This window comes from Xylocopa sonorina, chromosome 6 (genome assembly GCF_050948175.1).
Source record: "Xylocopa sonorina isolate GNS202 chromosome 6, iyXylSono1_principal, whole genome shotgun sequence".
Taxonomy (NCBI): domain Eukaryota; kingdom Metazoa; phylum Arthropoda; class Insecta; order Hymenoptera; family Apidae; genus Xylocopa; species Xylocopa sonorina.
The window spans coordinates 7,124,134-7,151,985 of NC_135198.1; the positions used below are offsets into that span (position 1 = coordinate 7,124,134).

At 39.3% G+C, this 27,852-nt stretch overlaps 2 protein-coding genes across 8 annotated transcripts; one reads left to right on the forward strand and one right to left on the reverse strand.

The window, feature by feature from the left end:
* Positions 1-1,821: 1,821 nt before the first annotated feature.
* Positions 1,822-27,072, reverse strand: Asap (ArfGAP domain of ASAP). Of its 7 annotated transcripts, none has more exons than XM_076896888.1 (17): positions 26,809-27,072; positions 12,198-12,270; positions 11,388-11,533; positions 10,888-11,142; positions 10,485-10,570; positions 10,204-10,360; positions 9,552-9,816; positions 9,146-9,373; positions 8,776-8,998; positions 8,496-8,676; positions 7,820-8,095; positions 7,609-7,728; positions 7,306-7,528; positions 7,120-7,212; positions 6,646-6,812; positions 5,656-5,724; positions 1,822-2,793 (listed from the first exon to the last, which is right to left on the reverse strand). In XM_076896888.1, exons 1-17 carry the CDS (start codon positions 26,932-26,934, stop codon positions 2,578-2,580), a joined length of 2,904 nt encoding a protein of 967 aa, XP_076753003.1. In that variant the 5' UTR covers positions 26,935-27,072; the 3' UTR covers positions 1,822-2,577. The 7 variants fall into 7 exon arrangements, with proteins under 7 accessions (XP_076753003.1, XP_076752999.1, XP_076752998.1 ...); XM_076896884.1 differs by having other exon boundaries at positions 6,931-7,212; XM_076896883.1 differs by having other exon boundaries at positions 6,880-7,212.
* Positions 24,025-25,187, forward strand: LOC143424750 (uncharacterized). Its single transcript, XM_076897021.1, has 2 exons — positions 24,025-24,176; positions 24,827-25,187. Exons 1-2 carry the CDS (start codon positions 24,150-24,152, stop codon positions 25,103-25,105), a joined length of 306 nt encoding a protein of 101 aa, XP_076753136.1. The 5' UTR covers positions 24,025-24,149; the 3' UTR covers positions 25,106-25,187.
* Positions 27,073-27,852: the final 780 nt, after the last annotated feature.

Below are 27,852 nucleotides of genomic sequence, written 5' to 3' on the forward strand. Positions count from 1 at the left end.
ACAGGAAATTGTGCACATTTCGCCAACGAACGTGATTCTTGCTTTGACCGAATACCTGCTGTTCTACTTGCAGCAGAATCAATGATCAGCAGCAAGACAGTGGAGAAATATCGATAGTACATTGATGATTATATTTTGTAACTTTTAGCGTATTTTGATTTATATATATTAAAACTGTAAGTAGTAAAAGGTACTGCAACTTCTATTTTGTTGCGGTTCACATGCCTCACGTGTGAAGTTCCATTAGTTGTAACACATGTAATTAAGTTTGTCGTAAAGGACACGTTAAAAACCACTAGATAATAAAAATTAACAAATGTTAGATTATCAATAATGCGAACGATGAAGAAATATTTATTTCAAATGTAAAATAAAGTGAAAAAAATATGATAAGTAAAGATAAGAAGAAACTGAAGATTCAATAATACATATTTCTACATGTATTTTTAATAAAATCTAAGATCTTTTTAAATAAATAAATTTTTTGGAATTAGAACTATCGATAAGTAGCTATCAAATTATTGGTAACTATTGATATTTCTCCAGTTTTACAATAAGATTAACCAGTATCCACTTAATCTATCACATCATGAATGAATTACATGTATAAGTTCACGATGGGCTCGCTCCGATCGCAACGCCTGCTCAATTACCAGAACCGCGTATACCATTTTTGTTCGTTAAATCCGATTCATAATACATACTAATAATTTATACTGAAATATATCTTATATCACATTTTTCTTTTTGTTTACCGTCGGCCATCAGAACCGCGAATCGATCCAGTCTTCGATGTCGACGCTTCGCTCAAAACACTCGATTTCCATGTATGTTCCTGTTCCTCCGGCACCTAATGTGTATTTCCGTTTCTCAGCATGTTTAGATCGTAGGTTTATGCGTTACGACGTTTTCTTCACATTTTAAGTATCCAACTCGAGTAGGCACGTCTAGGTACAGCACACGAGATACTGAACTATAGTCTGATTAATATCAATTGGCGTATTAAGTTTTTTTTTCTTTCAAGCCAGGTGCGATAAGATTATTAAACAAAAATAGAGCTCTAACGCATATTGCAATTATTTATTTTATTCCAAAATATCATTCCTACTTTAATTATCTTAAATACCTTAATTTAACTACACTAATAGCATAAACTTTCACCATAACAACTTTCCTTACGCGAAGCTTAATTACCTGTAGCTTTAATTTTACTTAAGCTTTCGTTTTGGTGCATTTAGCTTCAGAAAATAATTTGTTTAAGTAACCCATTCACTCTGTTAAGCTCTTTCGCAATTTTTTTACGCGTTTCAATTCTTCAAGTTCAAGACATTCAAACTAGTGTAGATGTTTGCAGGTTGTATTTCCTGAGTATAATCATATAACAGCTAAGTTGCTTCGCTGCTGTCCAATGCGACCAATTGATTTTGTTCAGACTATAGCAGTTCACTTCCCTCTCTGACATTTCTAAGTCATCCTCAAATTCCAGTATTATCATTTGCTCTTCTCACAGCTAGATAGCTATATAGGTCATCCGTGATTCCTTCTCTCGAAACTATTTAAACGGACTGTCTTCCTCTTCTACTTCATTCATATGTCAAAGCTCTCAGAAAACCAATTGTGTTTCCATGGGGTTGTTTCATGCTGATTGTCATCCACAAGCTAAGAAACTATTCCAAATTCCGCGCAATTTCTAAAAACGAACCAGAAATGTAACATGTCCAAACGAGTCGAATTATCCCAATGAAATCAATCTGTACAGCAAGTTCATTTAGCTCGTTTTATAGAATCGAACGACTTTGAAGTGACAATGGGCATACAATCGCAACCACGTGCTTGTGTCAGTGTGAAATGATCCCATAATCGTTCCCTCGTTTACATTGCTCAATGTAGAAACGTGTCTACATTGTAACTACTAATTATGGTATTACTAGGTAAAGTTGTACTACTTAAATTTTGTACGACTTAAACGTCACACAATTTTATAATTAGTCTTTAATTGCTGGTCAAAAATTTACCTTAACTGGCCAATGTCAATGAACTTTGGTATCTGAGGGAAACTTTTCCTGTATATATAAACGAAATGAACTTACTGTACAGATATGCATCTTAAATGACAAAAATTTTACATGTAAAGTCACTTTAACACTATAAGGAGGAATTGTTAGAAGTTGTATTTTCCTTGTAACCATCGTTTGTCAAAAGTAGGCAACTCTAGCACAGCATTTAGGGTTGTATTTGGAAAAGAAAAATATTAATAAATGGGACTCAATCGAGATCTTTGGATAAGCGCAAATCTTTGGGAAACTTTCGACTAAGTTGGTCTGGTTGTAGTGTTAAGGTGACGATATGAAGATGCGAGCCCCACAAGCGTCTTATTGAAGCAGAGAGAAGAGGTGCCATCGAGAAGGCATCAATGACATCCATGATCTTTCAAGGATCGTGATATAAGTGTTTCATATCCATCCTTTTCCTTCAGTCCTTCGGTTTCCTCATCCAAGACTTCCTTCCGAGACTGGCGATGCTCACGGAGGTGGCAGTACTGGAGACGCTTGCCAGCGAGTTCAGGCTTACCGAATGTTAATCTTGTAGCATGTGTACAAAACTAATGGGGAACATGCCTCTTCTTTCAGGCGCGCGTTCGAGGGCTCCCTCCATCCAGTTATCGTCATCGGTTTGCTCGTTGGTTACGATGATTACCTCGCCTTCTCTGAACGAGAGTTCGTCCTCATTGTCCGCTTCACAGTCGTACAAGGCTCGACAACGTCGTAAACCACTTAAGGTCGACGAAGTTGGCTAAAAGGAGATCAAGGAAGACGATTAGTCTTCGAAACGGGAACCGAGTGGACGAGTGAGACATTAAGTGTCCGTTAAAGATCTGTACACACGTACAGATATTGTTTGCAGACATGTTTACAGGTACAATGTCTACGTTGTTTTCTTTAGTTAAATTTTTCATTATTCAGGATAATTTAAGATATTTAGAATCACACGTACTTTCTTCATTTTTAAGCAACATTGGAACGTTCTACGTATTTTTTAGGACTGTGACAATTAGGACAATTACGTGAAGAAGAGCAGGATAAAATCTATGAAGATTGTTTGATGTCTTCTGTCCTCTTCCATTGAAACAGAAGTTGAGGTACAGTGCTTGTTAACAATATTTATCTCGTGTACACAAACTGTTTGCAGGCAATGTCTGTAAGTGTATACACGTCTTAAGTCTCCTAGTGGATGAAGCAAGCACTCTTTAACGAACTCACGACAGCATTGATCGTAAGTCGAATCGGGACTTATGTAAGTATGAATACATATGAAGAATGCTTCCTTGGGTCGCAAGGATAGCCAGATTGGAAATTCTAGAAATGGAAAACAGAGGAAGGCAGCATCTTTCCAAGATCCAATGCAAATCGTGCAGTAGATTAATTTTTCTAGTTGATTTGACATTTTTTTAAATTTAGTAATATAGTAGATATACCTAGTAGAGATGTCATGCATGAGAGGAGCTATAATTTTTGGAGAATCTCTTGTTGGACACCAACACATTGCGTACAGCATTTTGTTCCAATTACTTGTTTTCTTAAGAGGATCATTTCTCTTTTTATCTCTACGGATAAACTAAAATTAAGATTTCTGTTTATGCAGATGCTCAGTAATTTACATTATCGTCAAATTTAGCATGAAAAATATATGTTTAATACTTCTTTTTGTTAATTAATGAGTATCTACATAAATCATTAGCATCATATAAATGTTATGCAATTTTTCATAACATTGTATTAAAATTTATATGAAACAATGCATTTTGCCAGTACCTGCGTATTTAGTAATATCCAAGGTTTTACAAAAAATATGTGTATAACAATTACGAGGTAATATGTATGTTAAAGAGTAAGCGAACAAATTTGTTTAATTTGATGATCTAATTAACAATTTCTAGGACTGTTTTATATAATTTCATAAATTGATTCAAAAATTATTTGTTCAGAAATAGAGGAATAATGCGATTTGAGCAATAATATGGAGGCAACCATATAAATTATACAACGAAGCTGACTTTAGAATCTACTTGTACAAGTCAACAGCTCTTTCTGCATTTTTGCATTTCGACATGCAATAGCTTCGATACCCCTCCGCTTTTGCAAATTATTAAAGTTGCAGCACGATTAACATAAACTATTCGAACTATCCTTTTAGCAGGCACTTAGCAAGTATAGTTGACGATTCCTTCACGAGATGTATTTTCTTCGCAAAACATAAGCTGCCATTACATTCAGATGGAATTATCTGAACTCTAAAAAGCAGTTAGCGTGTAATGAAAAAAAGAAAGAAAGAAGCAGGGCATTTCGTAATCGTACGCAATGTGTTGTGATATGTTTCTGTCTGTAAATTTTAAATAGCGATGTTGTTTAAAAAAAAAATTATGTACGATCTATAAAAAATATAGACCATGTATTTGTTATCTACATTTTAGCTAGAAATAATTATTTGAAGTCGCTATCACGGACAAATATTTATAAACGTATTATCACAAATAAAATAGAATTGTGTAATATTATTCTTAAAAAAATAAAATAAGATATTATTAAACTTAATCTTTGTATAGTTTACTTGTAATCTGAACTAGAATTTCCAATGGTACATATTTCATGCCTGTTATAAGTAATGATTAATCTTCAGACCTATTATAAGCTATTAACGAAATTTGTAACAAGCAAAGCGGTAGATGCGTATGGCTTGACTGAAAAACAGAGAAAAGTGTTCTTCGAGAACATAATTTAATAGAAGTCTAAGACCATAGTCTCGTTAGCCTTGCCACTAATTTCATCCACTTTGCAAGTTTACGAGCGTAGTAGTATTACGTCAGAATAATTTAAGGGGTTCAGTGCGTCCAAGTGCCATCATCAAACACAAATTCGGGACAGACTCATGCGAGAATTAGGTTTCAAAGCACGTACACATCTCGATTAATGAAAATGTTACATCCACAATTAGGAAATTGGGAAGGCAGAGGAACGTTCGACGGGCGGAATTGGGTTAACGGCCCGGCGTTAGAATTGTCCTAATTACACGTTCCGTCCCCAGAACTGGTTAGAGCCGTGGATGCATTGGAAACTCGATGGAAATGAAGTAATTTCGTACGGAAACTGAACAAAAACCAACGAAGCGACGAGATCACGATCGTGACGTAAATTGCGATGAGTAAAATCGAATGAAACGGAAGATAGTTACGTTTGTAAAAGTTGGAACGAAAACATTTACATGGACGAACAATGGTTACGGACAGTTCGACTGATCATGCAATGCGTTACTACACTTGAAAGGAACGTTCGATGATGCGAGATTCTTTTATGCTAAATCGATTATTTCATTGCAATCTATATCGAATAAGGAACTTAACAATCAAAGCTTCAATATTATACACTCTTCTATTAAAATTGCAATAACCCAGAGAATTTAGAAGTTCAATTAATCAATGTAGTTGCTGCTTAATCTATTATTAAAGTACAATTTTTTAATGGTATTACAGAAAGAGGAAAAAATATTATAGTAATGATAGCAAACAATATAGTCAAGAACATATTCCAGCATTTGATTGTCATAATTAAGAGACATTCCAAGTGTAGTAAGCTGTAATGTGGGATGGCTGATGTTTACCAGATTCAGATTTGGGAGCAAAGATGAAGGCTCCTCGGCGTAGCTCTCTAGCCTGGCCCGGTCCCTTCGCTGTACCAACAATGGTTAATAACAAACCATAAGGCACTGGTCTTTAAGATCACATGCAGTGTCTAATTACCAATTTAGAGTTCGTTTTATAAGAACACCACGTGTCTTTTTCCCTTCTAATCTTCAAATATTTTAGAAAAGAAAGTTATACTTGTTTGTGCTAATAGTCTGTTGAGTTTTCTTGTAAAAAGTGTATTTAATTCCCTGAATAATATTTCTGAATTAAGTTTAGTTAAAAGCATGATATATTTGTATATGGCCATCATTAAATTTTGCAAAATTTATTGACAAGATTAGTATTTAATGATTTTCACTATTTTTTGCTCCAGTTATTATTTTGAAATGGAGTGAATTAGTGATTTGTGATCTATGCAACATGGATACGAATGACTATCGCATTGTCGCAATTTTTGAAATTGATTAAACATAGTGAAAATATGATTTGTGATGAATACAAGTATATATATACTACAACACAAGTGAACATGTATGATTAGTATGATGTGCAAAGTACCAAAAATTTGTGAAAACAAGAGTCGAGGAGAAGCTATTTGTTAAGTACTACTTGGGAACAGTGACAGGAGTAAATGTGTTAGTTAGTAATATCTCCGTGGTTAGCATGGTACGTTAAAACGAACGATTACCACCTTTGAATGGATGTATATACATACACATGGCGTTAAAAGAAAGTGTTAGATATCTACCGGCATCGATAACTGATATGCGCCAAATAAAATACAAATAAAATATCATTCACTTCAGCGTGAAATAATATCTCAATAGATTCGCAATGCATATTCAAAAATAATACTAAAAAAATTGTTATTCCTCGATTTCTTTGATTCAAGATTTTGCACTTTTTTTTAATTTTTCTCTCATATATAAATTTGTATAAAATTAATTAAAGAAAGTAGATTTTACCTTGCGCGGAGGAGGAACAGGATTACCCAAACCGTGATCCGAACACATGGAGCTTAACGACTCACTGCTACGCCCGTTGCTTAATCTCGATGTGTTGATACCAGATGGAGCTGGTGGCGGAGGATTCCTAGGTCTCTGAAGCGTGGAGCTGTTTACTTTGTCCGGACCTAGGGACAGCATATAGAAACGAATAAATTTTGGGAACAGAAAGGATTGGAAGGGTTTCGAATTTACCCGAACTAGGCGGCAGTTCGTAGAGGATATTGCGTGAATTTTCAAACGCACCGTGTCCCGTTGAAGAATCTCCACTGGGCGATCTTTTGTGGTGTTGACTGTTTAATGTATTTAACGCATGTGGTAGGGTATGTAAAGAATGCCCAGCTAAGATCGGTTCGCTCGTTGTACGGCTATGCGTCGACGCTGCTAAGGACGCGGACGAAGGTAGTGTACCGTAATGAGGGGAGGGTATACCACCTGTACTTCCGGCCGGTGGTGGTGGCGGTGCTACGCGCTTCTTCAACGACCCGTGAATATTGACTGATATATCTGGCGCCATTGGGGCAGGTACTGAAAAGGACAATATGTTAATGAATAACTTTAGTAGGAAACAGGAGATTTAGGCGCGAAATATCAAGCAATCGATTGAATGCAGCGTCATACCAGCAACAGGTTTTCTTGACTGAGGTGGCGGTGGTGGTGGCATTTGTTGTCTATTCGTTGAGGAACTTGGAGAGGAGCCACTTTGTAGGCTGTCGCAAGTACTACTTCGACTGCGTAGAGTCACTGGTGAGTCCCCTGAGCCGGTACCACCACCACTACCACCGCCACCCACGTAGGAAGGTGGTCTACTGCGAGATTTCTTCTCGGGTGTTAAACACCCATTCTAGAACAAAAATACACAGAAAATACAAATGACTACATATTCTGTTCTGAAACAATCAAGCATGAAAGGATTAAACGTACTCTGTCTTCTATTATCGTTTCATCATCAGAGAAGTCAGTAGATCCTTCGTCGTGTGAGAGATTCCAATCGATATTAACGTTGTCGAACAATGTTTTCTGTCTCTGTAGAGCGTGACTCAACTGAGAACAACAAAACAGTTTACTTTTATCGTGTGCGTGCGCGATACGGTATTGTCATACAAATTAGGATGATAATTGTGTGATGCATTACCAGTTCTTTACAAGTATGGTGCCCCATTTCCTGTGCAATGTCAAACGGAGTTTTATCCTGCTTATTTCGATTTGTTGGATCGGCACCTGACCGTAGCAATAGTTTCATTGCCTCTGCTCTATCGTGCCTGGCGCAAAGATGCAATGCTGTCTCTCCATCGACAGTGGTTCGGTCTATACCACCCGTCGACATGTTCTGCACTAGAAAGTCTATAATGTGCAGGCTATTTCCCATTTCGCGTAAAATCGCTAAATGCAGAGCTGTCTCGCCAAGATCCTAGAAGAAAGTAACATGTACGCACGATTGGGACAATTATGTAGAATTCAGGGAGAATGGAAAGAAATTGTATATAGAATCGATTTTATCGTGAAGAAAATTGTGAAATAAATTAACTAGCTAATCTTTTGTAGACAGGTATTGCTAGTTCACAAAGTCGTTAAACAATCGTTATCATTTGTAAAGACTGTAAACGCAAATTTATTCTGGCATTTATGAATATGTAAATTGGCAAAATGTGAAGTAAATTTCCCGTTAAACATAAATAGTAATGTCATTTTGCATATGTTTTCGATTTATTTTTACACCAAAAAATCTTGTTCTTTTTTCCTTTTGCGTTATACCAAATTGATTGATTTAACTATGATTCACTGTATAAATAATTTGTTTTATGACGTACCGATGTAGGCAATGGTGCTGCCAGATCGACATTTTCAGCGTAAACTTGCAGTAATTGTTGCAGGTCACGATTATTAACGGCGTGTTCCAAGTCAGAAAGAAGGTCTCGTTCATCCGCACAAGTGTTCATCACATACCTTTTGTCCATGTATTTAGCTCTTATAAAATCATATCTTTCTTCCCTATATACAAGCCAGATGGAACAAATTTACAACCACAAACAAATAACGAGATGCAACAAATTTCCAGACCAATGAATTCTACTAATAATTTTTACTTACATCGTCGAAGTTGGTGTTGGTTTATGACTATGATGTAAAGTAGCTTCCATCACTTCATTAAACGCCTGATTAGTCATGTATCGTGCAAGAAGGAGCTGAGCAGTGCCTACGTTATCCAACATCAGTGACTGTATTCTAGATATGTGTACTCCAAGATCACGGTGAATCCCACTGCATTCTATGCATACGATTATGCCAAAATTCGTAGATAGCCATGTAGCATCTATGTAACAATAAATAAAAATTACTTTCGTATACATATATACTCAACATGTATTGTAGCCTTTCTATAAAAAGATACTTGTATAAAAAGACTGTAACATTGAGTTAGTACTAATGTTTGACCCTCGAAACATATCCTTAGATTTACCATTTTGGGAGGAGCAGTCGCAGCATTGATCGTTTCCAGGTAACCTCATGACACACCGTATTACAGCTTGTTGAAGTTCGACTAAACTTGGATTTCCGCTGCCAGCTTCTGCTTTGCCGCTAGCGTCGAATGCTCGAAGCAAGGCACGTTCTCTACAGTTTACCAAAACGGACATCCACGCCCGTTGATCTGTCTCGTCCTCGGCTTGAAAGTGATACGTTCTGTTGTCTGTAAAAAAGGAAAAATGCGTTTATCTTATCGATATTATATCCCAATGATTTAAGTACGAACAAGAGATGAATCTATATTCTGCCATACGCTAACATTCACTTAATCTCTATTAACGGACAACAAGTAATTCTCATTACGCAAACCTTATTGTCACTGGGTTAACAGTCCAACTTACAGCTAATGAGATCGAAGCCCCGTTTGTCATCCGGTACTGGCTTGATTTGACAGGTTAATAGATTCACTCTCGTTGGCGGTTTATTTTCGTCCGCGTGACAGATATCCAGATATCCCTCGGCTTGAACAGCGCAACGTCTCTTCTGCCAAACTCTCCTCATCTTGCCCTCGCTTTTCTTTAAAAGATGACCGGATCTAGTAACACCATGTTGTTTGTCTCCCTGAAGCTGGTGAAGCGAATAGCCTGCATTCGCATTTACGTTCAACTGAAACCCATAAAATAATGTATTAATTGTAGAGGATGAAATTGTGAAAATGACTGGAGGGTTAAACGGCCCGCATACGATCAATACTCCTACTTCAGGACGTGGACCGGTATGCCAATCCAGCATTAATACTGATCTCAATGTAGTTTGACAATAGCATTCCCAGCAATATTATTCATCGACAATAACATTAACAATTCTAATGTCTATACTGTTATCTTAAAACATTAATATTCATTATTCTTTATACTGGTCTTCTTAGAATAAATAAATTAGAGTTAATTATAGATAAGTGTTAATATTGTTATAATTGCTAACATTATTAGCATCTCTATCGTTTATTGATCATTCGTGGGCGCGTTTGTACAGTTAGGTCGAGTGGTTCACCTCTTTATCGCAACCAGAGCTTCTAAGAAGATTTCTCAGTTCTGTTAGCCGCCTTCTTTCCTCGTCTTGCGTTTGCCTGATCTTTTGCAATTTAACGCTAAGATCTGCTACGTACGAACCAAAGTGTTCAATGGTTTTTAGGCCGTCTTGAAAGTAACTGTGGAGTCGATTTCAAACATATTTCACGAACTTGTTTTCAGAAAAACAGCTGGAGTTTTCGAATGAAATATAAAAAATGTAATTGTTCTTTAGACATTCACGGTGTAAAATATTGGACTTACTTGGTTTGCGCGTGATAATACTCGACTAGATGCTGAAGTAATTCAATTCCTTTCTTGGTTTTAATCTCGTTCACTTTTATGAGATACTGTAAAGTAAAACGAATAAGATATATTAAAATATAAGCTCATTCGTTTACTATATATGTATATACTCCATTTTCTTGTTGTTAAAATCGAAAGATAAAAAAAAGGGGAAATAAGTAGTGGACTCAATTCGGAGCCCTATATTTCTTCTTTTTTCTTTTCTTTGCAAAAGCGACTCGGAAGAACGTGATTCGCGTGTCAGCTTCCAACGGGTTATTTCGCGGGGCACGAAAATCCCCGGCAGAAATTACAGCAATCACCGCGTAATAAACACAGCGACGGAGCCGTTCTCGTTCCGTGTCTGTTTCGGCTGCCTCACCTCGCACATTTGCAATTGAAACAATCTTCTCTCCTTCTCCATCTCGTCGGCGATCTCGGCCGGCGTCACTTCCGTTCGAATGAGGCCAGCCTCTTTTGCGTGCTGCTTCTTTTCCTTCTCGATTTTCGCGTATTTAGCCTCGTAATCCTTCCACGCCTTCTCGAACGGCCTCTTCAAGTCACCTTTCACACCGCGCAGGTCCCCCTTCAGCACCGAGTCCAGGGGGAACATCACGATGTTGTTGATGTTCTGCATCTGTCCGCATCAATGTGAAAGTTGAACGTCTTTTTAATTTATTTCCGCGTAGTTACGAGATCTAATCGCGTTTGAGAATTTCCTTTCAACAGCCAACTAGCTTTTCCGACCAACTTCGATAAAAATTAATTGATATCATCGAGGGGACCACCTTCCGTTTTAATTTATACCGCAACGTTTGTTTAATTTAATGAAAATATTTCTGTTCTATCAGCTATCCTTTTTAATCGAGCCACCAAGCATACCAGGGTCTTCATCAGAGCACTCAATTCCTTCGTGACGACCGCAAACTTCAAGAAAGCAGCGCCGATATCCGGTTCCTGTTCTTTCAGAGCGGCATTGCCTAGCCTTTCCAGTGCTCTCCCAAGGTACACTTCATTGTCGACATGGGCTGTAATGGAAAAATGTAACGATCAAGATGAGAAAAAAGAGATTATGTACGCTATGCAATAAATGACACGAAAGGTCCAACCTTCTGCTTGACTATTACGTTCAATCAATATCCCACTAATTGAGTACCTCTTCACTTTTCATTAAATGATCATTAATGTTAATAAAGTGGACTCGAACGTGAATTACAATTGAAAACAGCGATACCAGCGACAGGATATTAAATGTTTATTAATATCTATCAACGCTAAGCGTTTCCGATTATACAGGTTGCACGTGTTAATAAGTTCATAATTGCGCTTGATAGTCAAGAGCTGCATTAAATATGGTCTACGCTACCGATCAATATGCTGAAACCCGGGACTCTCGACGAGGTAACAAATTTGTATGTAATTACTTTGTTTTCGAGCCGTGGCAGAGTTGTTTTCAACGCGACGAACGCAGCTCTGTGCTCGTTGTTACGTCTATACACGTATTGTCCATTTAAAAAATGGCAGGAAGAGGAGTCGGGGGAAGTAGATTGTAAATCATCACGCACGCAGTCTAATTATTCACTTTCCCTTATAAAACATTTGTACATGGTGATCCAGCTTTGATCAGAAGACCCAAACGCAGAGCATCCTTGAAGTAATAAAGACTGTTGACTCAACAGCGGCACCACTCACCGTTTCCAGAGTTGTAGATAGCTTTGATCGCTTTTTTCAGCTTCGTCAGGCCATCTCTGTCGAAGTCCAGCGTCTGCAACAATTGCATAAAATTAGGTAAAACACGGTGAACGCAATTTTCTCGTCGCTCTTATTACGTATTACATAATAGATAGGTCTACGGACAAGTGAAAGGAGAAAGATGTTTCTGCTGCTCGTAGCTCGCAGCAGAAACACGTTTCAATTCATGTTCTCGTGTAAGAGTTAAAAAAAGGGCAAATTTAAGGATCGACGGATTATTGTGACTCGAATAATAATATCAATCGTATAATTATTATTAACAGCTGCGACAAAGGTAATTCTTCTGTACTTATTTACTATTCTCGCGTTAAAGTAAAATATTGTAGAGTGTATTTCTTTTTCACTGCAGTCAGCGATACGGAGCTATCTACTGTGTCTTATCGTTATTGCCTTCTACTTCAATTTCCGGTGCCGTAAGACACCGTTTCCATTTTAGAAGCAGTTTTAACTCGAACGTTTACTTCTTCGCGTGACAATCGATCGCACAGCAAATAATTTACAATGGACATCTATACAAGACTGTGAACAAATTGAGGGATTAATAAAACACGGAAAACGAATTTACAGGGTAGCTAAGTATACGTTTTCATAGAATCTTTTGAAACGATAAAAGGAAACAATTTCCATTTGAATATTCGTTTATTTCGCAGCGAGACGAAAAATATATTACCGTTACCGCGCACTGTTTAACGATAATAATGCAGTTGCTCCGAAACGTTTCATCCTGAAGAGCTCTCCATTGTACGAAATAGTACACCCGATTCTCTCGCGATTTCTCTTAAATGAAATGTCTTCTTTGTGCATTGTAACACTGGCATATCTGAGTTTCTTTTGTTAATTCTTCGCGTTGTGCCACATTTTCTTTTACAACTAAGAGAAGACCTCCCTTTTCATATACACTCTTCAAGACGAATTCTGCCGTAGTGAGCTTTGAAATTTTTCTATTTGGTTGCGAATGTATCTGTTTTCTTGTCTCGATGCAACACAAACAGAAAGGTAACTCGTTTCGAAGGTTTCAGTGTTATGACAGATAAGTAACTTCAAGTAAGCAACAATCGAACTCTAAAAGCAAAATGAAAGTTTCGCAAACGCAACTTTCATAATTGTCGATCGGATTAGATTAGATTGGGAACGACGAACATTGTCAGCGAAGTAATTGGTGCTTAAATACAGGCGAACGATCTAGAATATAATATTGTTCTGGCGGAATTTTCGGTACGGTTCGTTCTCGAATATCGCTCGAAATTCTCCCAGGCTCTCTGGCTCCTCTAAGGGGCTCGCGATGATATTGCGAGGTCGCGTGGAGTGTATCGAGGACGCTTCGACGGGAAAGGCCCGGTCGAGAGAAGCAGAAGCAAAAGCAACACAACGAGGAAAAGGAATTCCCGTGCGGCGCACAGAGCACGGAGGCGGTGCGCGGCAACGATACATATTTTATCGGCTCACGCTCTGCCGAGCAGAAGATTCCCCTATCTTCGTTCCACGCGCGTTCTTATCGGCGATTTTTCCATTTCGCGCCGCGCTTTCATGATTTTCAATAAACCCGCAGCGAGTAGTCCGACCAGCGAAAAGGGCGCAACTGGAATCCTTATCGATCGCGTTCGAGCCGATGCGAGGGCGAGGAAAATTTGTTAAATTTCGAACAAACCGTTCCGTAGCCGTAGTCGTTCTGATAAATTCTGCGGAATTAAAGAAATGAAACAAGACGCTGATGGAAAGCGATGCTCGATATTCGAGGTACGAGCCTTGAATTTCGAATTCTTTGACGATCTTTAAATCGGAGTTCGCGCGCAATGAATGAATTCATTTATTTTGTAGAACTATTATCATCATTTCGTGGCGGATGAGTCATACTTTTTGATAGAAGTATGTTTGAAAAGATGGTACTCGCAGAACGCTTATCGATCGTGAGATAGTGTTTGACACATGAGTTGCGCACGCGGAAGAGAAGCTGATAATTAATTGTTTCAAATGTTATAGAAATCGAACGGTTCTGTACCATCGAAGAGTTTCGATCTGCAATATTTTTTTCGGAATATGCGGAATTTTCAAACTCGCATATTACCGAACAGAGAAGAATTCAATCGCAAGAAAAGATTGGATGAAGGGGATAAAAGTGTGCTCGCGTGGAAGCCTGATCGATCGCGAATCTGCCCGCGGGAGGGAAAGGGGAGCTGTGGCAATTAAATCTTCGATTTTGTATGTAGATATACACGTGATGAATTTCATATGAGCGCCTTGGCTGGATCGAATATCTAAAATTGAAATCTTCGTTTTGCGCGAGCCGCCACCCAGATTCAACCCCGGTGACATCGTCGAGATGCGATTTTTAGACGAGAATTGCGAACAGCTTTCGAGGTTCGATCAAGAAGACATTCCGCTTTGCATAAAAGTCCGTGAATATTCAAACGTGCGAATAAAATGGTACGAAGCATCTGAAAAAAAAGAAACAGTTAAAAGCTAATCCGCGTTTAATACATTTAAGAATAGAACGTTTCAAAATTGAGCCAATTTCGGTATTTATGTACGAGATCTGATACTTAGAAATAGCTTAACGAGCGTGCAGTTAGAAAGCGAGAAGTTTAAATTGTATTCATTTCGAGTTACTTGGAATTAATGAAATTGCAAACAACATTTCGTATCTGCTTTTGGCAATTGAACGTATCATAAATAATACATCTGTGAATTTCTAAGTTTCTAATTTTAAACAACCTTGAATAGAAAGAATGGACAAGTTTTTATAGATTAAGAGAAGGAAGAACATTTACTTAATAATATTTGTCGTTTAAAATTAAGTATGTTTATTAAGAGAAACACTTGAGATGATCGAAGAGAGCCGAGTCAACCTGTTTCAGCAAATTTCTATTTCCAGAGCAAACTTATTGTACATGGTAATTCAAACATTTGCAGTTTGATTCGCGGTTGAAAAGAAAAATCTCCACTGTAATCACCTAATTATGATACTCATTTATTAACTTATTTTTGAAGAAATCACCGTGGGCAATCTGATAAAACATTTCCATGCGTAGTTTCAGCAACCTTTCACTTTCATGTTGCCAGCAAAGCAATACAAGCGTGTAATTCTTAAACCGAGTGTACAATATTAAAAAGAAAATGCATCTAAATAGAATTCAAATCCTCTAATTCTGTGTCGATCTTTTATTTTATAGAACATCCGTGTCGTAGATGAGACATTTTCCCTAAAACTGGATTTTCATCGGTTACAAAATGAACAACTTATCGATTGTATGCGAACAAGTATGCATACCAGAACGAGAGTGATATTAATTAAGTCAACAACTTCCTGGCTGGCGTTAATTAAAGAAAACCACGTTTAAACGATCGTGTCTTCAATCCATCCATTTTAATTACATCGTGGCGCCATTAAAAGCTGTGATCGATGCTACGATTGTTAAACTCCATTGGTGATTAAACTGGAAAATATAGAAATCAATGAGCGACTGTATATAAAAAACTCTCAAACATATCTTATATCTTGCAATTAGTTTCATCTAATATTACTTCTAACGTTGCACGTCATATTGTGTGATATTCCGCAGGTTTGTTAAATTCTATATAAAAAAAGAATCTAGCAAAAAAGAGTAACATTAAATTCATGAATTTTCAAGACCACCAGAATTACACGGTTCTAACAATTAAAATTCCATCGCACGGCCTCCAAGGCAAAGCCTGCAAGACTGGCATGAATCTCAACCAAACTAATTGATTACCATTCAGTGTATTACCACATGATATATATAATTCTAAGGCACAGTCAAGGTCTAACCTCCCAATGTCCGATTATCGGAATTCCAGCGTGTGTCTGGTAATGCTAGGCGACGGATCACGCGGCATCAGCGAAGGTGAAGGCAGGGAACGCGAATTCCGGAAGGGACAGTTGTCGAGCAAGGTGCCGTATCAGCGTAACGTGCTCAACAACGCGTCGCAGCGTATCTCGGAGGCATCTGCGAGCAGCTCGAAGGAAACGAGAGAAGAAAAAGGAAAGGAAAAAAGAAAAAAAAGGCACAATGGCTCCCGTTGCTCGTGAAATACGGCAGCTTCTCAAACCGCGCGATATTTATCGCCATACCTCGTGTCTACGTTCGTTCAATTCAGCAGTTACCGGGGAACGCGCACCGGTTAATTATCACTCTACGCACCCCATTGTAGGCACGTCTATGTTAGTAAGTAGTTATCGTCGGAAGCGAGCTGTCAACAGTGTTGAATAAAGGGGGAGATACGATTCGAACGTCTTCCCGGCCGATTGTAAAAGATTGTATGGAATTATGTATACGGGTTAGGCTTGTACACAGTTATATACACGGTAACCTAGTTCAATCCGTGAATGTAATTATCATATCTCGACGAATCGTACGTTTAGAACTTGTTCCGTTTCGAGCAGGAAGTAATGAATAAAAAACGTAACGTCAGTATTTAATGGTGAGAAGCTGAGTAAGATGGAAAAGGGAGACGAGGACGAGCAAGGTGTTTGTAACGTTAACACCTAACTCGAGATGGAATAATGGAATTTGCACAGCCGCGACTTTAACGGGACCGTCGATACGCGGAAAATGAAATCGGCTGACTTTCCTTCGGCCATCGTGCATTATCAGGCTGTTTACCGAATGAAGACGTCAGACGGGGTATAATTGGAAAGTTGGAACGGAGGCGTCCGCGTTCGGATCGATGAACGTTCCCTATTGTTCGCGTGTCAGTATATACGCGTCCAGGATCGTTGAACAAATCAAATGAAATGGGGGGACGGAATGACAGAAACCCAATGACTCCACTGGCTTTGCTTGTATTGTCTTGAACAGAAAACATTATTTCGAACACCGCAATAGGGCGAAACAGGCAAATAAAAAGTTGAAAAAAAAGGTTAATACCCTTGAAATATACATACACGCATTGGACATCTGTTAACGTATTTGTAGCTTGTTTCTTTGTGTAACGAATTCATTATAAATTGAATCAATAATTCGTGTTATCTAGAATTAAACCTGAACTGTACGAGATAAAACTGAATATGAAGATGGAGAGTAAAAAGAAATGGAAGGATTTCTGTAACTAAGTGGATCAAACAGGCCACGTTTAGCTGGTGTAGAACGTGCTGCTCACTATGAATAGACGAAAACTTCTTATTGCGAGCTAAATACCGTGGCCATCGTTCCCCCTGGCACGGGGCTCCGTATTTGCTCGCGCCGCGGGCTCTCCGATTAAACCCAGAGAGCTGACAAACGCGATTCCGTTTTCTAATTTTAGTTGCACGCGTTCAGGAACAAAACGGCTTTCCCCGCGAGAGTAGACGGGAGCGATAATAGCGCACACATCTCCGACGTTATTCCGGTAACCGAAACTGTGTCGCGTCTCGAAGCCACTGTGACTCTCCCAGTTTGCGGAGTTACGTTGCCCGTCAACAGCCAAAAGGACCAAGTTACTACGCGCACTATCTGTGACACGACGCAACCTGCAGTGAGTGTACAAAGTAACTGTTAAACTGTTCGGTAATTTTTCTTTCTAATTGGCCATGCAAACATCGCGCGTCCCTTCCTGTTAACAGTAGACCAAACGGAGTTAAATGGACACCTAGCTCTACCGCCAACTGGACGTGGGCACCCTTCCTATTCTCTTTAATATCATTCATTCTTTTTATATTTCAATAACTCGTTAACAAAAATTGTTTCGAATACAACATTCAGCTGATTGAAGAATATAAATATTGCTTCTGATTTCAGACGAAAATTCGAACTGATATATTTTTAATAAGTGGATCTATAGTCATTATCTCTGCTTCATTGTAATCTCATGAATACAGCTATTCTGCTTATTCATTGGTTCATCGAATTCAGTAATAACCTTATATAACATTACGTAACTTCTCAAGTGTCTCTAATGCATGAACGCTACGAGGGGGTTAATAAATCGATATCGCCAGTCAGTAAAAACTGGTCATTTCCTTGTCTTCGTTCTGACGTACAGCGTAGTACGGAAACCATTCATGCGTGGCATTCGTATCAGGATTTCCTTAAAGTGATCTTTAAAAATAATTTCACATAGTATTTAAATGGGAATCGAACCCATTCATAAATTGTTCGAGCAAGCAGTACTGGTATCTGAAATATAAATAGATGTTAGAGAAAAATATCTGGCTAAAGACAGATGTAACGCGGAATACTTTCAAAAGAGAGCAGATTCGGCGTGAAACGGATCAGCAAGGTGGTGCAATCGGCGCGTGCAAGCGCAGCTGCGTTGCAGCTGAGCCGTTTGTCGTTTCGAAAAACCGGGCCATCCCGTGGCTCTCGAATTGGAAACTTGCGAAACGCAAGCTGGCTAGAGGCGCGTGGAAATTGGTGTAAATGTGGACCACTCCGGAACTGACCTCCCTTACGGTTGCTGCGCGAACGCTGTCCGTGGAAGGGATAGAGACGATGGAACAGGTTTTACGCTGCTTCCAGCCAATGAACCTCGTTTCAACGTTTCATTTCAACGCAGGAACCAATGTTTTCGTGTAATTTTACGTACCAGCGATGGGCATCGTTTGTTAGTAACGTCTTCATTTTTTTTTAGGCTGCTTACCTAATTATTACTTAACGACATTAACATTTGCGATAACTAAACAGCTGATGTCGACGTAAACTGAAATGCTAATAAGGACAATTATAAAAGTGAAAGTGAAGTAGACATAACTAAATTCGTCTGAATATTTTGCATACCTAAATCCTCTGCGAATGTATAAATCCACTGTCTATGAATAATTTTCGCCAATTTGCGATAACGAATAGCTCTGGTTAAGCGATAAAGTTGCTTTCGTAATTATTAACTGATAAATGGGATCGTATCAGGTTGTCCGAGCAAATACTGTCGCATAAAAGAGAAGTTATTAGACAAAAAAAGGTTAACTCGTAGAGCATCACCGGTTTCCGTTCCAATTAGAATCGGCTGCACGAAGAGGCGCAAGATTCAGCCGCAGAAAGGTACTTCAACGCGGCTGGCCGCGAGCAACGAGGGAATCTTTTCTAGTTTGCTCTCCATACGGTAAAAGAGCGATGCGTCGCAAGCGGTTGTCGAGGAAAACAGGCTTTTCTCTCGACAGATGTTCCCCGTCACCCACGCGAAACGTGTGTGACTTCGCGTTTGTATATGTACCATCGAGTTCTCGTTTTTTTATGCGAGTCTCCTTGACTAAAGATCACGCTTACGTCGAAAACGTGGATTCAAGCAAATATCTATACATATATATATATATATATATATATATATATATATATATATATATATATATATATCGTTCATAAATTCAAATTCAGAAATAGTACTACGCTTGAGAACTAATGGACGTCAGTTACAGCAGTGTCCATTTCATTGGGATTATGGTAGTCACTTGAATAAACGACTGACTAATACTAAAAGTAGCTAAAGCCATATACATGTACTGGCTGAGTCACGTAACTCGACTACTTTGATTACTTGCAAAATATTTCGTTACACAAGAAAATGTTATCAAGCAAAAGTTGAATGATGTACAATGCAATACTCGTTTATCGATTCATGTGCTCGAACATGTGCTCTTCATTTTATTTCTCGTCAATTCTTTGACTAATTCTTAAAAATGTTTATCTTATGAATTATCAGATATTTTTATGTATTTAGAATGGTTAACATCAGCAGTGGACCTCTGGCGCTTAAACTGTGGGATAGAGACGTTCGTTTGTTGATTCAAAGCAGCGGAGGGGATATATTTGGTGATTCAAAGGTGGTATATTTGATGTGCAAGCGATATGCATAAACAATAAGGGAATATTGCGTGTTAACGCTTGCTCCAACTGAGATAACATAATCTTTCACATATGATTCAGGTGAACGTTGAGAAAGACAATAAGAATAAAATGCTCGCAAATAATTATATTTTCATTATTCGTTTCCAATTACTTCGGTTCGTTAATTCAAACGAAAAGTTGTACTAAAATTATTAGAGATAATGGCGCGACGTTATGGAAGGCTTAATTTTAATCTACAAAAAATTAATTACAAGAGTACACTGTTCAGAGTAATTAGGGGCTCGTCCACCCGAATGGCATCGCGATACGATCACTACCTTAAAAAGTCGACGTTAAAAATAATAATTCGTGATGAATGACTGTCTGCAGATTATCTATGACTCATGAATTTATTTAAATAAACCTAACACGTTCATTGATCTAGAATATATGGTGCTATTTATTGCATTGGGATGAAAGAACTGTCCGCTAGTGGAAATCAAATTTTATAGCTTCTACAATCAATTTTACAGACTGTCCGAATTGAAAATTTCCTAAAATACCATCAGTGAATCAATATCTATACGCAAAACGGTAGATTTTAATAACAACAACCTTTCACACCTTATATGAAAATTACGAAAGAAGAACAAAAGAATTCCAATGATTCAACCCACGAGTATTTTTATGCCTGTCCTAATTATCGGATGAGAAACAGGTTATTTCAAGAACCGCCGTTCAGTGAAACGCGTAGCATTCGAAGGAAAACAAAAGGAGTCCACCGGTCGGTTGTTTTTCGGGCAGCGGAGGATTTTGAAGGGGTTAATTAAACCGGGATACAGGGCAGCACGCGTGTAACGAGCAAGCAATAAATGTTGACACGAAAAAGCGGATGAGTCACCCGGAGAGGGCCGTAGAGGGACGGACCAGAATCGAGCACACTTTAGACCACTAAACCAGCCTCTCGGTCGCCCTCCGCACCCGGCCTACTCCTTTTCTCCCTTTCGAGCGACAACCAGGTGAGGCGACTAAGAACGAAAGGAATTCCTGCCCGTACGACCTTGGTAGGTCGTTCGTATCCGAGTCGTTTACCTGGACCGATTTGCAAACGTTCAGGAGGCAACCGCCGATGCTTGAGCAATAGCAACCGCTAGATATTCTCATCCGACCACGTATCGAACCCGGCGAAAGAAATAGTGTGACCGAAATGGCGGACGGTTTTTACTTTTATTCACACTGGAACTACGGTTCGCCGATTAAAGTATTCCAGTTTCTTCCAAAGCAGATCAAATAAAAGCTGTTCCCTATTCCAGTGTACCTGGGTATCCTTTCACACGTTTTATTTACTTTTACACGGCTCTCTATTGGACAAGTTTTACTCGCTTTGATCCTACTGCGATATAACCTATATCATAATAAATCTTATATAACAACCCTGTACAAATATTTCAAATCGATTATTTTTTTTCAATATACTGTACATTGCACTTGTGCTCGCCTTTTAATTGTCTCAAGACACATGTGTACAGTGAACGCACTAATTGGTTGCCTCGTACTCTTAATTGATCGCGAGCAAACACAATTCTTTTTGTACACGGTACATCGTATTTCACTGTATATAACGAGACCCAGATATATATTTTGGATTCTCTGTATAACATGTAGATATATATTATTTATACGAACCAACAACCATTGGACATGCATATACAGTTTCATGTTTACCAAAAAAAACACACCTTACGCAACAAACTTAAATGGAACTGCACACGCTCTTAACGAGAACTAACGAAATATTTGCATGTATATAACAATCATTGGTACGTATATATACGTATGGAAATACAAGACGGAGCGTAAATATAGAACAGTGGGAAAAGTGATCCAGGAAAGAAATACGGCAGTATCAAAGAATGTTTCGAGGTGGTTGAACAATTATCAAAAATTATCTGGAGCGTGTTAATGTATTGGTAACATGTAAACGACCGGTTACGCAAAATCCAATAGCATGCTGCTTGAATTGATGTCGATGGAATTGGCTTACCGGCATTCCTATACGGTCTTTGAGGGTAAGCACACGCAACATGCCTTCTCCGACAATTTCAATCGATACACACCGCACTCGAGTGAAAATCTTGTGGAAAGTTCGTGCCGCGTTTCCGCTCGAGATCGTCCGGTCCCTTCGATCGATCCCCGCGACTATCCGCCGCGTTCTCGGAACGGACGCGAAACGAATTTCTATCGCAAGCACCGCATTCTTTTCTTTTCCAAGCCCGGCTTCCCACACGGGGAAAATTGCCGGAGATAAAACCGTACCGCTTTGTAACACGTTCCTGTAAACTTTTCGCAAAGTTTCTGTTGCGCGAGGATCTTCCTCAAACTGTATTATTAGAACCTTCTGACTCCTCTTCTTCTAACTATATTTTTTTCTTAAACAATTGTTCCTTTTTTATATTCCAACTTCCAGTTCCTCCTTTTTCATCCCTTTCTCTGTTACTTTAGCCTCTGTTACTTTGCAATCCTATCGTTTCAACTCCTAGCTTTTCCGCTTGTTCAGTTTGTAGTTTCTGGGTAGAGCCGTTTTTTAAACTCCCGGGTGTCTGCTCTTTTAATTCGTTTTCGTTTCTAAGCTTTAGCTCCCAGCACACAGTCTCTCAATTATTTGAAACCACCTGCGAGTACGAGTACGCGGAGCGAAACGTAATTGGTTTCACGGGATCGCCGGTTTTCCGTAATCACAGGATCTAACTGAAAGCAGAGAATTAACATTCCACGAGTTTGCTCCGGCCGGAGAAGCTTATTTTCGATCGGGTTCGCGCTTGCCGCCAGCGAGATTCAATTTCCGCTTTTACGATGCACGAGAGTGCTTATTTGCGAAACGTCTTGGGTCCATTTATAATAAAACTCGCGTCCCGTATGTTGCGACATAGTTGCACGCTGATGTTGGAGGAATTCAGAGGAATATAAAAGGAACGTTCGCATAAGAAGACGGAATTCCATTGCCCTGGAAAACTATCGTAAAATATCTCGGGACGAAGAGAGATACCTCTGGTAATACGAAGGTTCTGGAAATAGCTGGAGATGAAACTCAACGTAAAAAAAAAGAACGGAACATCTGAAAATCGAAGACGAATTCCAAACTCCGGTAGTAAATGAATGCTACGAGTTTCGGTACCAAGATCGATGACCTAACCCAAATTATCACGCCGCACGAACCTCTGACTTTCTCTTACCCTCCCTCTATTTTGTATGAAAGGACTACACATTTCTTTGAGCAGCATGCAATTTTTCCTTCCCCTTTACCTGCACGACGAACCTGCACAAAGAAACGTTCCGGCAACGTAAGAAAGGTCATAGCGTCGGATTTTTAATCACGCGAGCTTCCGCGTCCCGTTTCAGATCGGAACGCAGTGAAAACGCGGTGAAAACGCGAAACAACCGCTCTTTTCTAAACGGAACGGCGGCGGACGACGAACGGACGGTGCGATTTCGCGAAACAGAGACGAAAGATCGTCTGCACGCGTCCCTTCCGGTGCCCGACGCTAACGAGAATAGACTGTGGCCGCGGCGCGTCGAAAATAGCCGCGCGGAACGTAAATTTTGGCCCCGCGTGCGCGTCAGTGTCGTAAGTTCGCGCCTCTAAAGCGGGAAAGTGGGTGACTTACAGCCACTCAGGGTCAAGAGTAAAGAAGACGATACTGGGTTAGGCGAATTCCACACCTGTGCCGTGGTAAGGGTAAATTTCAGAGTAGGCGGAAGAGAACAGAAGAGACGCTTGTGCGGAATTTATGCCGCGCGTTCTTCAACGAAATTTCATGCGATTTCTTTGAAACAACATCGCATTTTACAAAATTTACATTCACTTTAATTTTCTGAAGCCGGTCGTCGCATTCAAGCAGTCTTTATAACTCGTGGAGATTAGCTATAAATACAAACTAATAAAACAGTTTAAGATAAAATATAGGATAAATGATCTACATATGCGACTCTACGAAATGTATGCGTAAGACAATGTAACGTTGCTTTAAAAATGTGTAAAACACGCGGAGCCCGAAAGGATTGGAAGCATCTTGAAGAGTAGAAAGCAGTGAGACTGAACATTGGAATCAAGGAGGGTTAGTGTAGCATTAGCAGAATGATGTCGCAAGGTTTTGTCATTAAGGTAAAAGTGAGGATTACGAAATTCGCTGTGAAATATTGTTTGTAGCTATGCGGTACTAGTTACAGCAGTACCTCTATTATCCAACACCTGTTACCCCAGCATTTTCTCATCTGAACATTATATCGCTCGAGTACCATATTTCCTACAACTAAAACGCTATGTACAAAAATATAAAATCAGCAAAATTGATTCTTTTCAATTTTATGTTCAGCGTATAAAATTATGCAGAGAGGTAGATAATAGTTTTAATCGTATTATCAACAATTGAAAGAATAAATGAACGTCTCTTACCAAAGGACACCACAGAGTGAGATCATCTATCATATGTTGTCAATTCTTGTTACGAATAGGCATAGTACTATTAAAACCGTGATAATCGGGCGTGGGCAATGTGCATACGTTGAAGGTGACCATTTAATACTTAGTGATAAGCTTCTCGTTGGCGCACTGGTACTACTTATTATACGGAGTTAACTAGGTTAAAACTTTTCTGAAAAAACTATACATATGTGAAGAGACAGAGAGAGATTATGTTTTTTAATAAAAATCAAAAATAATTAAGGAATTATCTTTTATATTGCCAACCTATCCATTATGCTTTTCATATTTTACGTAGAGGAATGATAGATGTTGTGTCAATTTCACGTCAGAAAGTTACTCGAAAAGAAGAATCGTACTTCTCGATGGGCATACGAAACCTGGGGAAAGAAAATGTTCAACACGTAATATTTCTCTCCTTAAAGTCCTTCGGATCGTTAACGAGAGGCAGGAGAAAACGAATTGACCCGGAAGCTGCTGGCGCATCAAAGCAGACGGAAGTGGTCGAGTATAATTTGCAAGAAAGCACCAAGTCGAATTGCACCGTAAAAGTGACTCATCGCTGTATGGGTGCACCTGTACGACTATCGACTTTCGACCGAAGAACTTAAATGGGTTTTCCGAGCTTCAAAGCGGTGTAAATTTCCTCGTATGCAGCACGATAACTATCGCAAAGTAGTTTTCCGAACAAACAAACAGACAATTTATTCAGAAACTGTTATAAATAGGCTGGTACTGCAAGTGTTTTAATTCATAAAATATGATTTAAACGGTATATAATTATGTAATTTTTTAAGAGAGATTGTACGTAATGATATAACCTCTGTTAAATCGTTTATCGAACTAGCACACCATGTTATCGACTTTGAAATCAACACCAGCACCTCCGGTGTTCCTTTGTGAAAAGAAACTTCAGTTTAGTAATTCCATGCATAAATTCCGCTTCCGACCGCGCGGCACACTTTCCGCGCCAAGTTTCCTATCTACACGTATTACAAAATACGCCCACGATTCGATAACATGCAAAGAAGCGGTGTTGAAACGGGCAACATTCGCCGTATCACCGCCTATCGATTGAAATTAACAGTCATTTAAGTACCACCTGAATTAATATAAACACGATGCACACGCATCCAGCGAGCTAATTTCTATTCCTATATTCCTATTCGATGCACTTGTCGAATTGAAAAAAATGAATATATTTTAATATGAAAGTCAATCATTACATTTCATAAATAAAGAAATATTTTCGAAGGAAATTCGTTGGCCATTTTGTTGTAAGCTTACATTTTATAGGTTAAAGAGGGCTACAAGGTTTGGGTCAAGTATAAACAACATAAGTAAACAAGCACGGTAATCAGTTAGAAGAACACGTTTTGTCGATAACACGACTAAATATGTAAAATGTATAATGCTTCAATTGGTGTAGCTATCGGTAAAAATTTTCATGACCTGGAATAACTTGAGAATAGGTCTCGTATTCGAGTCGTACCTCTGTTAAGATAACGCAATCCCCAACAATTACAATGGCCGTTAAATTACGAAAGTGCTAGCGCAATAATGTTCTTTACCGATAATTACGTTGCAATATTACGGTTCGCCATTACAAAAGATCCATTATCCGTATTTGCATGAAAGAAGCACGAAAGACATTTCTCTCAAGGAGCAACTACTTTAACCTTACAATTCTTTCGAACTAATTTTGATTGAATATCTATCGTATACGTACTACGACTTGATCACAAAAGCTACGTAGTATTTAAAAAATATACTATCATCGATCAGCAGGCTATATACATATGCATGTATGTATGCAATGGTCGAGGAAACGTATAAACATTTCTCAGCAATGCGATAAATGGTGTTGCTGCGTGAGCGATTAAAAATTCCTGGCTATTTTCTCGTAGCCTTACGCGGACGAAATGCAGCAATGACGGCATGTCTGCATACATTACCCGAACTGGAAGTTGTAAATCGACCAGAAGCAATATTTACATCATCGATACGTGGAAACTGACAGAGATGCAGGGCAGAGAACACGGTAACACGGTGTTCCGTGCACTTTCGACGAGCCCGAGCAGGAGGCTAACGCAATGCGTGTTGCATCGAAAAATCGTTACACCAATCGCGTGGTCGAGAATATATCGTAGGTACGAGACATCCATGGAGCGAACCTGAAACGCCCACGCATCGGAACACGCGGCTCGAGCACCGATCGGTACGTATCCTCGATAAGGTTACGCCGTAAAGTGGCGACAACGAGGGATAACGCGCGACTTGATTCGATTAAGAAATAAATGTACAAAGAAATTACCTCCTCGAGGGATGTGATTGTCTGTCTGCATTGTGGCATCCGCGAGACGAAGGTAGACGTGGTGGGCGAATTGTAATCCTCCCTCGTCTCCTCGATGAACTCGCTTACGGCGATTAGGCCCGGCATTTTTTCCCTCTTTCCACCTATATTGGCCGAAATGATGGGGAAACCCCAACGATTTTCCACCGGTCTAGCACTTAGTATCCGCTGCACTCACTTCACTCTGACACCACTCACTTTACCGTTTCTCCCGTGCGCACCATAAATTCCGCGGGAGGGCTGTCACCTTCTGTCTCCTCCCAATGCCGTTTCCCGTGACGCACGGTAAACGTCCCGGTGCGACGAACGGATCCAGAGAGGAGCGCCTCGAGAGAGTGGGGGGGAAGGACATAAAGAGAAGAACGGGAGGGGGAAAGGGGGGTACTGGAAAGAGAAAGAGATGGAGAAACTTTGAGCACACGGCCTGTCTTCTCTACCAGCGAGAGACACTTGCGCGACACGATTATTTCCTTAACATCTTGGTCGCTCGGGGTTTCCCGCAGCTGCCGCGTGGAAACATACTTCGCAGCTTTTCGCTTTTCGCGCGACTCACGATGCATACACACTTTTGCGCGCGTACGCGGCTGCGTCCCAGAAAAGCCTAGTTCGCACCTACACGCTACTCGATCGAACTTGATCGGTGCCGAAACGTTTTCATCCACGGTCAAAGTTTCACTGAGGCGGCGCTGCTGCATGCGCTCGTACCTTCACCATTAAAGTCACGGTTACGAAGAAAGTGGCACGCGTCGAGTGCCAATGGTGCTGCCATCTAGTGACCCGTTACACTCTTTTTCATCAAATTATTTTTGCCCTATCGATTTTATTCATTTATTAAGTATTTATCGATACAGGCTAGTTATTTTACCGTTTATATTCATACTTTATTGGAGCATACACATTTATAAATATTGTTCTATATAAAAATGTTTAAAATATAAATGTACACAATGTTATTACAATTTATCCATTTAAAATGTATTATTGAATCTGTATTACAAAGGAGTC